Source organism: Syngnathoides biaculeatus, chromosome 8 (assembly GCF_019802595.1).
Source record: "Syngnathoides biaculeatus isolate LvHL_M chromosome 8, ASM1980259v1, whole genome shotgun sequence".
In the NCBI taxonomy this organism is placed as follows: Eukaryota; Metazoa; Chordata; class Actinopteri; order Syngnathiformes; family Syngnathidae; genus Syngnathoides; species Syngnathoides biaculeatus.
In genome coordinates this window covers 17,109,645-17,123,319 of record NC_084647.1, presented here as the reverse complement: position 1 = coordinate 17,123,319, position 13,675 = coordinate 17,109,645, and the positions used below count along the sequence as shown (strand labels likewise).

Below are 13,675 nucleotides of genomic sequence, written 5' to 3'. Positions count from 1 at the left end.
AACAACTGAATATATTATTGTGATTTTCATAAAAATGTGCTTACTAAATTTAATTATACTTATACTTAATTATACTTATGTATAATGCTTTCTAAATTTTATCACTCAATGTAAATCAAATGTATATTTATCATCATTTATTGTTCTAATCATTGTGTGACATGAAATACGTTTTTATTATTACAGTTAATTATATTGTTAAACAATATATTTGAACGTGTATATTTTAACCAGGGGTAATTAATCATTTATAACAGTGGAATATTTACAACGATGTGGCGACCCCTAACGGGACAAGCCGAAAGGAAAAGAAGGAAGAATATATTCAAATCGTTTTCAATGAATATTTGTCCTATTTTGCAATGTTGTTATCATTTTTCATGTATTTGATTTCTTATCGATTGCATTCAACACACGACACATTCCTCATATATAATTACTAAAGTAAGAAAAAGACAAAATATGTTTTCTTGAAAAATTATTGATTTTATTTCCAGACCAGAACTGTTCCTGTGGTCTATGATACAAATACTTGCAGGACGTATAGTATGCATTTGTTTGTTTATTTTTTCACGTTTTTTTAAACAACCATTCCCCAAAACATGGTATATTCATAGGTACGATATAGATGTACAGTACATACATAGATACATACTGTACATACATGTGCATAAAAGAGCTCACTCCAAGCATCAAGAGGACATACAATACGGCACGCGTAGATTGTGATGATTAACAAGCAAGATGCACATTTCAAAATAAAATGTAAAAAAAACAAAAAAAAAACCATCAAAATGTCTAATATCACAAATTGCATAGATGTCTTTGTCCCCCAAAATCAAACCATCCACACAGCACAATGAGGTAATTGAGTGACTGAGATGAATGACGCAACCCAAACGGCAGGTGCCGCACGTCCTTGACAAAACAATCCAAAGCCGTCATCGATTATTCTTCTACAGTGCTGCAATATACGCGGGGAAGCAATAAATAAAATGAATTAGGACTCCGACGATGGCCAACGTGTTAACAAACATTCATTTTCCTACCTAACCCCAAGTCAAACTTTGTTATGACTTCAAGTCCAACTCACACCCAACAAAACCTTTAAGCTGCAGTGTGCAACTGTTTAAAAAAAAAAAAAAAAAAAAAAAATTACTGATCACCACTCCATTTTTGTCCTTCAGAACGGAATAAAAATGTGGGGCGGGGGCACCTAGGGGTACTAAAGTACTAAGTACTAAACTTGACCAGAGGTGGGTAGTGACGTGCTGCATTTTATCCGTTGACCTCAGTACCATTTGGGACGACTCATCTTGCGGTCACGTGACTGCCTTTCGCTAACAACAGCGTAGCACCTGTTTGTCTCAATGTGCCCTGCGATTGGCTGGCAGCCAGTTCAGGGTGTACCCCGCCTCCTGCCCGTTGACAGCTGGGATAGGCGCCAGCACTCCCTGTGACCCTCATGAGGATAAGCAGCAACGAAAGTGGATGGATGGATGGATATTGTTGGGTTAACCCTAAACCTTAATGCTAACGCGAATGGTAATTATGGACGCTGCCAAGGGCCTCTTGTCTTGACTGAATAAAATAACATAAAACGGTTGACACGTTCTTGCCTTCAGTAAATCAGCAGTTTGACATTTTAGTATAAAAAGACGTAAAGACATGCACAAAATGTATGACGACGTATAATCAAAACGCACAAATAACTCAGCAGGTCAAACATCAAGACAAACACACAGTTTGAAGTGGAAGGACGCCGACGAGGTGTGTCCGCTAGCCCCTTTGGAAACAACGCTAACATGTTCTCTTTTTTTGTTTTGTTTCGTTTTGTTTGTAACGTGATGTTGTGGTGTCAGAAGCAAACAAACAACAAGGACAAAGGCGGATGAGAGCTCGGAAAGAGATCGGACGCGGCGTCCGGTCTCGGGATCGACGGTGACAACGGTTCAAGTAGATTTCAGAACACGAGCAAAAAGTCCTTCTTGTTGTTCATTTAATGTCAGGCACTTGCGAAACGGCGCAGGAGGACTGAAGACACACACAAAAATCATTTTGAACATTAACTCTTTATGACATGTTAAATGTTTTGAAAGAATTTTCAATTCTCAGAATTCTTTTGTTTTTGATGTAAAATTATGTTGCACTGATTATACTTTGACTTTTTTTTTCTGAAAAGTTACATTTTTAATTTCTAAAGAAAAGTTTTTTTTTGTTCTTTTGCATTTATGACTGACTAAGATTTGCTTCATATCAAAATACAATGAGAAAAAAAATCCTGTAACTTTCTATTGGAATTTTATTTTCATTTTCGGGAAAATCTGAATTTGTTATCACAAAGCTAGATTTTTTTGTCAAATTTAATAAAAGAAAAAAATCATTAATTTACTTAATTCGTACTTTTAATATCCTCTGTAGAATTGTTTTTTTTTGTACAACAACAACTTTGTTTTTTTCAAGTCAAATTATTACATACAAAATTCATATAATTTTTTTTTCATATATATATCCCAACAAAATGACAACTTTATTCCTTTTTAGTTTCTGTTGGAAAAATGTCTTACATTCTAACCTAACCCTATGTAAAATGACAACTTTATTCTTGTAAAACAGTTTTATTAGGTTAGAATTTTACAAAACTTGTATCTAATTTTATGTTAATCTAAACACTAAATTCAAGAACGAGTTTCGTTTTTTTTTTCTTGTAATTTCAGTTTCAGTCTCATAACGCTACAATTTAACGATAATGTCAGATTTTATGCCAAGAAAATAGATTGTTTTTGAGCATAAAATTCCAACTTCATTCTTGGGGGAAAAAAAAAATTCTTTGTTGATTTTTTTCTCTTATTTTCTTGCAAAATTCCACTTTTTCCTCTGGAGTCCCTTTTTTTTCCCCCTTGTGCATAATATTTCAAGGAAAAACAAGAGAATTTTACATTACTATGACTTGATATTATATATTTTCTAAACAAAAAACGGCAACATTGTTTTTTGTTTGGTTTCATGGAACTGTGTTTTGTGTGTGTGTGTGTGGTGTGTGTGTGTGTGTTTTATGAGCGGCAATTTTTTTTTGAGCTGCCATTTTTCTTTCTTTTCGGAGTTGACTTCTGGTGCCAACCTACCTTGTTTTTCAGACCTCGGAGCTGTCGCCGAGTCCTTCCGCCATCACGGGCTGGATGCTCGCCGAGGCGGCGGGCGTGTCCTTCGCGCGCCACTCGCGTCGCACCATCACTGCTGCCGCCGCGACGATCAGGATGGCGAGCAGCACCCCGACCGCCACGCCCACGATCAGCACCGGCCCCTCGTCCTCGGCGCCCTCCTCAGCGTGACCGAGCTCGCGAGGGACCGCCCCCTCGGGTGCAAAGACGTCCCCCACGGAGCCGTGGCTCCTCCCGGACTGGCCGGCGCGGTCCAGCGTGATGTGAAGAATGTTGGTGCCGCGGTCGTTGTCGGCGCCGATCTCCGGGACTTCGGCGGACCTGCGGTGCCGGGCGAGCGCGTGGTACTCCAGGCTGCGCTTGCCGATGCCCCGGTTGGCGTTGTCCCGGGAACGGACCGTGTAGATGGTGTGGATGTACCACTCTCGGCCCGCGGACACCTGCAACCGCAATGTGGACTTCTCACTACTTTGTATTTGGGACAAAAACCAGTACTGAATTTGAGTTCCTTTTTAATAATGTTGAGATATTGGAACCAAGCCTATTTTCAAAATAAAAGCAAAAACACTTGAACAAATCATTTTCCCACAGGTCAGATTTCAAATCTTTTTATCCTTCCGTTTCTTGTGTAGTGCGCCTATAAAAAGTCTACACTCTCCTTGTTAAAAACAAAAAAGAGAGAATGAGTTTCAAAAATCAGATGGTCTCGTGGGCTTTTCCTGACAATCGCCTCGAATCCTGTGGACGCTCTTTACTGTAAGATGTGACTACAAAAACGCCAGGAAAAGCCTACTTAAACAGCTGCACTCGATAAATGTTGATGGGAGTGTGCTGAGTCCCGTTTAATACGAATTTGAATGAAAAGATTGACCAAAATATACTCCGAATATTGGGCACACCTGCACAATGCAACGACATTAAAAGACGGTTATTTTATTCCTCATAAAATATGGGGTAAAAATTTTTATTTCTGAAATGATTAAAAAATACACATAGAGTGTAAACTTTATGTTTATAATTTTCCATATGTGAAATCAGTACTTTATTCATATAATTTTATGTACAGTACTTTATTACAAAATTATGACGTTCTTCTCAAAATAATAATTTTAATGTGAAATCAAAATTTAGATTTTGTAATTTTACCCCTTTTACCCCTACATTTGAAGTCATAATTTTTACGTTTTCTTAATGAGAATAAAATAAAAAATTGCACTTGTATGTATTTTTGCACTTATAATTTGGACTTTTGTGATTTTACAGGCTGTATGTTTTGTTCAGCATGTTACTACATTGTCCATGGAATTTTACAAAAATTATCACGTAAATTTAGGTTTTTAATATTTATTTTGTGTATTTTGAGTATGTTATATATTGTTAGATTTATTATTAATTCCACCTTTAATAACATCAGTTATTTTTTTTCATTCTAAAATTAAAAAAAATATTTTCCCAGTAATGTCCTAAATTTATTAATTTTTTTTCTCATGTAATATTCCAATTGTATTGGAAAACGTTTTTGTTTTTTTTAATCTCTCATTTAAATGGTGCGCAGGTGCATGGTGTGACCTGAAAGAGGGCGCTGGAATCCATGCTGAATCCATCCGATCCAGGCTGCCTGACCAGAGCCAAAGCGGCCGGGTCGTCCACTGCTAGGAGGGCGCCGAAGGCCACGTTCCCAAAAGACCTGGCCTGGCTCTCGGGCTGAGCTTTGTCCTTGTGACCAGACATGATGAAGACGAAAACAACTTTTCAAAATATTTGTAAACAAGAAGCCACTTTTCGGCGAGGCCCAAATTTGAATTCTAGCGGCGCACTGAGGAGTCGACGTCTTTCCGGCGGACTTACGATAATTTTGAATCTGTAGAGGAGCGACGGCGCATCGGCCAGGCAGCCGAATTCAAAGCGATCGGGGTCGTACTTCGGCACGTAGCCGTCGGCGCCCGTGCACAGGAAAACTTTCTCGATGTTGCAGATGAAAGAGTCGCCCAGGTTCTGCACCGGGTCCACCATGACGCGGCCGTAGATCGTGTCCCCTGCGAGGACGTGAAATCGAGTTAACGCGGTCCAAAACATTTCGGCCGCCTTTGAGTTGCTTTGCGGGATGGCACCTAGCGAGAAGGCCGTGTCGCTGTTCCGGCCGAAGCCCATTGAGCCGTCGGAGAGCCACAAAGTCTTTTTGGACAGCAGCATCATCTCCGTGTTCAGACTGAATTCCGCGGCCACCGGATCGCTCACCTTCAACAACGCGCAAAGACAAACGAGGGGCAGATGAGCATTCCTTTGCGGCCCTTGGACAAATATAATATATGTACCTAAAAAAACGCTAACATTGCAAAAGACAGGACAGTACCGCATACCAGTGGGTTGGGAAAGCAAGATGGCATTATGTCAAATCGACCTCATGGCAATGTGAATATTTGTGAGTCACATGGAAAAATATTTAAGAAGGTAAATACTGAAGTGAAAAAATAAAATCTTTAGGATGTTATTTACTTTGAGAATCATTCATATATTGGAACTTTTGCATTATTTTGTTCATTTACACATTGGAAAAGAGATTTTATGTTTTGGCTCAGTTTTTAGTTGTATCAGCAGTATGCAAGAAAAATGTCCGTCATTTAAGAGAATACACACACACACACACACACACGCATAACCCCAATTTCAATGAAGTTGGCATATTGTGTTGAACAAACAAAAAAAGAATACAATGATTTCCAAATAACGTTCAACCTATATTTAATTTAATACACTACAAAGTCAGGATATTTAATGTTCAAAATGATAAACTTGATTTTTTTTTTTTAGCAAATAATGATGAACTGGTGCCACGGTGGCTCAGCGAGGAAAGCATTTGCCTCACAGTTCTGAGGACCCGGGTAATTGGACACTCTAAATTGGCCCTAGGTGTGATTGGGAGTGCAGCTGTTTGTCTCCATGTGCCCTGCGATCGGCTGGCGACCAGTACAGGGTGTACCCCGCCTCCTGCCCGTTGACAGCTGGGATAGGCTCCAGCACTCCCCGTGACCCTCGTGAGGATGAGCAGCAAAGAAAATGGATGGATGGATGGATGATGAACTTAGAATCTCATGGCTGCAACATGTTCCCCAAAAGCTGGGACGAGTGGGAAAAACGACTGAGAAAGTTCACAAATGATTATCAAACACTCGTTTGGAACATCCTACAGGTGAACACGCTAATTGGGAACAGGTGAGTGAAAAGTGCGTTAGAAAATAGTCAAACAGTTTAAGGACAAAGTTCCTCAACATACAATTTCAAGGAATTTAGGGATTTCCTCTTCGAGGGTCCTTAATATCAAAAGGTTAAGAGAATCTGGAGAAATCACGCCATGTATGCGGCAAAACCAAGAACCAACATTGAATGCCCGTGACCTTTGATTGCTCAGGCGGCACTGCATCAAAAACCACATCTATGTGTAAAGGATATCACAAGATGGGTCTAGGAACACGCCAGAAAACCAATGTCAGCAAAAACAGTTTGGCTATACATCCGTAAGTGCAATTTAAAGCTCTACTATGCAAAATGAAAACCATTTATCAACAACACTCACAAATGCCGCTGGTTTTTCTGGGCACGCGCTCCTCGAAGATGGACTGGTGAAAAATGAAAAAGTGTTCTGTGATCTGAGTTGTCCGCATTTCCAATTTTTTGGGCAAATTGTGGACCTCGTGTCCTCCGGGCCAAAGAGGAAAAGAACCAGGACCGTTATGGATACAAAGTTCAAAAGCCGGCATTTGTGACATTATGGGACATCCTGCCATCCAAGCAACATCTTTTTAATTGGTACCTCATCTTATTTCATCAAGACAATGCCAAACTACATTCTGCACGTGTTACAAAAGTGTGGCTTTGCAATAAAAGAGTGCAGGTGCTAGATTCGCCTGGCTGCAGTCTAGACCAGTTTCTGAAAATGTGTGACGCATTATGAAGCGTAAAATAAGGCAGCATGGAGCCCGGACTGTTGAACAGCTAAAGCTGTACATAAAGCAAGAAAAGGAAAGAAGTACATCTACAAAGCTTCAATGATTCATGTCCTCAGCTCTCAAATAATTATTGAATGCTTAAAGAAAAAGTGATGTGGCACAGTGGTAAAAATGACCCTGTCCAAGCATTTTGAGAATGTGTTGCAGCCATAAAATTCCAAGTTAATGACGGTTTGCGGAAAACAAAGAATCAGTTTGAACATTAAATATCTTGTCTTTGTAGTGTATTCAACTGGTCAAATTAAGTTGATCATCAGTGGATGAAAACAGTCGCTTTCATCTTGCATTTTATGAACGCAAACGAGTTTCCCACAAAAGGATTTAATTTGGAAGTGCTGTTAAAAGTTTTCTTTTTATACGGCGAATTAAATTCACTCACGCTTTTAACTATTTTGCTTTTATTGAAGTGAAGCCCCAGACCGGAAGCTGATTTCCCGTCTCAATTACGAGGCGCTCTCGCATTGCTCGGGCTGTACCTGCTGAAATCGGATGTCCAGGTCAAAGGTGACGGGCTCTCTGGGATGGCACACGGGCGGGACGGAGAACTCCAGGCCGGGCGGCGACGTGCACGGCAGCAGCTTCACCGTGTACGTGCCCGAGTAGTCGCGTACCTGAAGGCGGGCACGCGGCGAAAATTGAGAGGCCAGGAACAAACAAAGAACTGACAGAAAGCGCGGGTGTTCCCTCACGGCAAAGTCCGAGACGAAGGTCCACTGCTGGATGGGCTGGTTGTAGGTGGGCTCGCTGCGCACCAGGCTGAGGTTGAACGTCAGACCGGGGTGGTCGGCGCACATGACCATGGAGCCGAGCGCAGAGGCTGACCGAAAGGCACAAGACTCATTTCTCAAGGCTTTCCAGAAATCAGCTGACTCGGGGTTCTGACACCGAGGTCAAGCAGTTCTAAAGCATTGTTTAGAATTTTCAAGTAATTGCTTGGACACGCCTACGCTCGCTAATGGTGAGTGCAACGTACCAGGATGCCCGGAGACAAAAAGGCCTCGAAATCGAGCTTCGGTGCGGAAGTTGACCACCAGGCGTCCCTGCTCGTTAATGCGCATGCTGGTCGGGTAGAGCGCACCTGTAAACGCAGAAAGTGGAAAGGGGGGCAAGGGGGGGGGGGTCAGGGAAACACACACAGTTCTTCTTCATCCACGCAAAAAAAACAGACAACGGTCAAAGCAACTCAACCGCGTACCTTGGAGCTCCGCCTCCGGTGGGCTCCCGATGCCGTCCCTCCACAAGATGGCGGTATCGTACACGAAGGTGAGCCTCAGCTCCGACTGCAGGTCGAAATGCTGCCAGCCGCCGGCGCCCGCTGGCGAGTGGAACACGTAAGACACGTGGAGCGGCACCCGCAGCGTCACGTAGGACTGCACCAGGTTCAGCACCTGCCGAGCAAAACAACACAAATTGATTTACAGGGTACAGATGGTATGATTTTTTTTTTCCATATGGTGCATCAAATATATTGAACAGTGACAAAATGGGCTAAAAAGCAAACTCTGGCCTATGAATATTCAAGGGAAAGAGCTTTCTAATAAAGGGAATTAAATATTGGGTATTTCCAACACACACAAAACATAATGGCAAATCTCATCGAGTGGGCTAACGATGTGACAGTGTTCTCACACACGAACAATTTAATAATACCCATAGGGCACATATTATTTATCCTCTTCCAAAAAAAAAAAAAAGAAATTACTCATTACTGCAGATTATTGAATCATTGAAGTATCTGGAAAACTCTTTTCCCTTTATGTGTATCCATCCGTCCATTTTCCAATCTGCGCTTATCCTCACAAGGGTCACAGGAGTGCTGGAGCCTTTGATTATTCCCATTATACTGCCCCCAGTGGCCAAGTGACACAGACACACAACAAAGAGCATGCATCCATCAGTTTTGAAGTTTCATTCTTTATATTCCACTGAATTACGTCACTTCTGTACATTTTGCTCCTGTCGTCAGCGGATTATCGCAATATACAGTCGAGCTTGGACCACAGATTTTTCACGTTATTTGTTGATTTTCAGACCTTGATGTCATCATGGAAAAGCATAAATTAATAAATAAAGGCACTTGCCTGGTATTTCTCCCTTTACTATTTTAATTAGTTCCTTTTCTTTGGATGTGAGCTTTATTTGATGCAGTAGTTTATTTTCTCGATGACCTTGGATCCGCTCCTTCGTAGTACTTCTGCATTCCTTGTATTAGAGGTGAACGCAAGTATTCCTGACAATTAACTGCAATGCCGTGAGTGCTGCATTAGAAATCTGTTCACAAGTTCAAAACGTGACAAATTTCCCCCGGCTTGTTCGGACACGCGCGGCTCGAAAAGCGAGCTATCTGCAGCTCCCCGACTTGCCGCTCACGCGCCCGCCTGCTCGCCCGGACCCGGGCGAGCCTCCAGGCGCCTGCTGCGCGCTGCACATCATGTGTTCATATTAATCCACCTGACACAACCTGCTGGGCCTTAATGGATTCCTGCGGTCCTGCTAAGCGGTGTCATGACACTTGGAGCGGGTCATCCGTCCATTAGCCCGCCTGGCCTCTCGGGGCAGCACTTGCTTATCGCAGGCCACAGCTTCTTTCTCTACTTGATTGCGCCTTGCGGCTACAAACTCACCCGACTGGCAGAGGCCGGGGATTCAAGCAAAGTCTAAGTCACGTATTGGGCTTTTCATAATGTTTGCAAACAATAGGCGCTCGAGTACTTGAAGGTGGTAGATTGCAATAATCTATTTCAAGCCTGAACTAAAAACAGTGACAAAAACTAAATATATCCCAAAAGGTTTACCCTTTTTTCAATACCCTAAAAATAGGATCCGGCAGAATCTTTAGTTGAGGACGAAACTTGAGCAGATGATAAAGACGATATGACAAGACTACAAAACTCCTGGAAGTAGAGTCGCAAAGTCATCAAAAGCTCCAGTGTACCATCTGTGGATGACATTTTGTCACAGGTGGGCACAAAAATTCTGGATTGGATTGTTTTGAGTGATTTAGTAAAATATAACAGATAGGTCACTAGCTAGCTGTAAAGGCTGCTATCCATTTCAGCATCAAAAGAGTACGTCTGTTCCATTAATCAAAGATTAAGTTACCGGATCAATATTACTCTATTGTTTCGAGCCATATTTAAATAATATGCGGACCACGGCCAAACCACCTCCCAGTCTGATCCACTTCCGCGGCGTCGGGCCGCAATGGCTAATCTCCGCCGTGAGCCAGCCCGGCCGACAAGGCTGGCTTAGCCTTCCCGGCCTTGTCGACAAGCCTTGTCAGCCGCGTTGGCTCATTCTCGGCGCCGATGTGGTTTATCACGGTGCCGAGCCAGGCCACTTCATGACGTTGTCGGCACACGCGGCAGAGTGCGCTATTGCCGGCAGCGCTGTTCATAGCCGCCGCCGTCCGCAAGCCTGACGCGGCAGCCTTCGCCGGCGAGCCGACGCGACAGCCGTCCTACGCGCAGATCGACACACGCGGATCTTTTGTTACGTTATGAGAGACGGATTACGTGGTTCGCACCAAACTACTATTTTTTAAGTAGCTGTGTACACACCTACCTGTCATTTGGAACCCACAAAGGTCTCTCATCCTTTGCACCCATGCAATCCATTTTTCACGACGAACCGGGTCTCTTGGAAACTTATGAAGGGTTAATCCATCCACCCGATTGTTCAACAAATATCCAGCAATGCAACGAGCCGGCATTTTGGCTAACACGAGGGAACAACGAGCTACCTTAAACTAATAGAAACAAACAAGTCCGCTGGAGGGCGCTCCTGCACCGTAACTCACTTCCTGCTATTTCTCAAAAACAAATCCCCTGAGAGGATTTTCATGGCGGGAGTTACAAAAAGCCATATACGTCAAAATCATGTTTTGTGGTGAAAAAAATGCAGTGGTCCATACTGGCTGCCGTTTTTTCATTAATGACATACTAAAAATCATCCATTTCATGACATTTGACCTTTAAATAGCAATTGCGGCCAATGTTCGGGCTCCTTTCCAAGCAGTTTACAGATTGTGACGTGTTCTTTTCCACTGACAGTCTATCCATTCAAACTATAGTGGTACAGAGGAAGGCCAAAACCATCTTTCACGCCATTCATCCCGTTTTCTGAATCGCTCTGCCTCGTCAAATGACACGGAAGGTTTTGTTTACTAGTGTTCCACAACCTGGAAATACATCTGATGTCATGGTGACAATATTTGTTTTCGAACTTTAGAAAAGTTTGTCGAAAACTTATGAAAGACTTAACATGGACTTGGTATTCATGAGACTTGTGTTGACCTAGAACTGAACTGCATCACTTGACAAGTCGTGCCCGTTTATATTTGCAAATCTACATTTTCAAGATGGAGTGCCGATTTGTTTTTGTTTTGAAAGGACAGTTCTTTTTCCCTGTAGCGCGGACAGACCTGGCATGAAAAGTTTCGTGTCCCCTGGATAACGGCTCGTACACAAATGCGGCAGAGTTTTTAGCGTTCAAAGCAAACTCCTCCCTTGGATTATAAAGTTAATCCGGATCCTTTCCTTAAAAAAAGAGATGTGCGGCAATATGTTGCAAATGAACAAATTTGCTTTAATACTGTATACTCCTTTGTTGAACCAGGTTCGGCAATTGTGAACATTTTTTTAATTGACTTGCTTAAACCAAAGTAATGACTTGACTCAACTTGCGTGACTTTTACACAGTAAATTGGGGCCTTGCTTCAAACTCGAAGGTAAAGACTTGAAACTGACTTATGACAAGCTTAGAGTGATTTACTCCCACCTCTGCATTCTTGCACACTTTCATCCACCGGAGAGATTTCTTTAATGAGGACGGACAAAGACCAGAGGCAACCTCGGCCGCTCTACTCAGAGGATTAATAATTCAAGTAGCACCGCGGCATATCTTATTTATGGTATTGATAAAGGCTTATCAACAAGCGACCTGCAGCCAGCGATGTAAACACTCCGTGCGTGGGTGGTATCTCGGCAGAAAATTGATTGTGTACACAGTATTATATGCAGTAGTTTTCGTTATAGATTGGGGAGTATTGATCAAAGGTAATACCAGCTACAGCAGCATTCCATTGGGATATTGTCAGGTACTGTAATGTACTCTAATGAGATTCAATGTAAGAGTTGTTTGAGAAATTCCGTCTTGGCAAGGGTAGATAACGACAAAAATCCCATCATGTGACATTGTTGAGTAGATCGTCACTGTCGGGCGGGAACCAGCCCGAATTTGGTGGCTCAGGTGGTAAAGCGTTGGCCATTGTAGTCATTTGCAGGATTGAATGGCTGCATCCATTCTGTGTGTGTGTGGGAGTGGGGTGGGGGGTACAGTGTATGACAGTGGTTGCTTTTTCAGGGTATTTGTTGTCACTGAAATTACAGTTTTCTGATAAAAAAAAAAAAGGGACTTGGACCATAGATGGAGTGGCACAGCAGTGCAATTCTTTAGAGCGTTGACCTCACAGTTCTGAGGTCCAGGGTTGGATGCCGGCCCTAGCAGTGTGGAGTTTGCACGTTCTCCTTGTGCCTGTGTGGGTTTCCTCTGGGCACTCCGGTTTCCTCCCACATCCCAAAAAACATGCAACATTAATTGGACACTCCAAATCGCCCCTAGGTGTGATCAGGAGTGCCGCTGTTTGACTCGATGTGCCCTGCGATTGGCTGGCAACCAGTTCACGGTGTAACCCGCCTCCTGCCTTTTGACAGCTAGGATAGACTCCAGCACTCCCCGCGAGCCTCATGAGGATAAGGGGCAAAGAAAATGTCTCGATGGATATTGTTGGTCAGTCCCCACAAGGGTCTGTGATTTTTACAAACTATTGACCAAACTAAAGTTTTGAAAATGGCAGCGATACGCATGTAAATGTAATGGTGTGATGATGTGCGCTGTATTATCAACAGGATGTGGAAACAGTTTTATTTTGAAAGACAGCACTTTCGCTATGATTTATTCTATTTCGTTCTCTTGAATGTTATCAATGTTATAAGGAATTGTGTGTTTACAAATGTTCATTGTAAGGTTTAAAATGCTGTATCTCCAAAGGGCAGATCTGAGAAACACAGGAATTAGACTGCATATTTTATTTTGAAGCCACAGATATTGTGTGGCGGGAGGACACTACTTCCTCTCATTCATGAGTCTTCCTAGAGAGAGAGCAGTGAGTGTATGTGAAGAAAAATCTGTGAACACCCATGAATGTGTCTCCTTTATAATGCAGAAAGAGGATTAAACCAAGTTGAGACCAGCCAACATGTGTGTGTCTTCTCATTCATACATCAAAATAATACACAACGCAGAGTTGGACCCACTACATAAACTTTGTCATCGCGATCCCTATTATACTCTTATCCCAACCCTAATCCAAACCTTTTCTCCTTTCTAATTCTAAACCGTCCATACACTAAACACTAACTGCAACCCTGCCTAACCTTCACCCCCTCCTAACCACAACAGTCAGTCACTTCAATTTTAATACCCTAACGCCCATCAAAATCCACC

At 42.5% G+C, this 13,675-nt stretch overlaps 1 protein-coding gene across 1 annotated transcript in view; it reads right to left on the bottom strand.

Moving 5' to 3' along the window:
• Window positions 1–325: 325 nt before the first annotated feature.
• Window positions 326–13,675, bottom strand: part of frem2b (FRAS1 related extracellular matrix 2b) — an 87,884-nt gene continuing 74,534 nt past the window's right edge. The window contains 9 exon segments of the mRNA XM_061827003.1: window positions 326–2,034; window positions 3,126–3,601; window positions 4,731–4,877; window positions 5,010–5,197; window positions 5,273–5,399; window positions 7,645–7,779; window positions 7,858–7,985; window positions 8,142–8,246; window positions 8,364–8,556. Coding sequence (XP_061682987.1) covers window positions 3,134–3,601; window positions 4,731–4,877; window positions 5,010–5,197; window positions 5,273–5,399; window positions 7,645–7,779; window positions 7,858–7,985; window positions 8,142–8,246; window positions 8,364–8,556 — 1,491 coding nt within the window. The 3' untranslated portion in view covers window positions 326–2,034; window positions 3,126–3,133.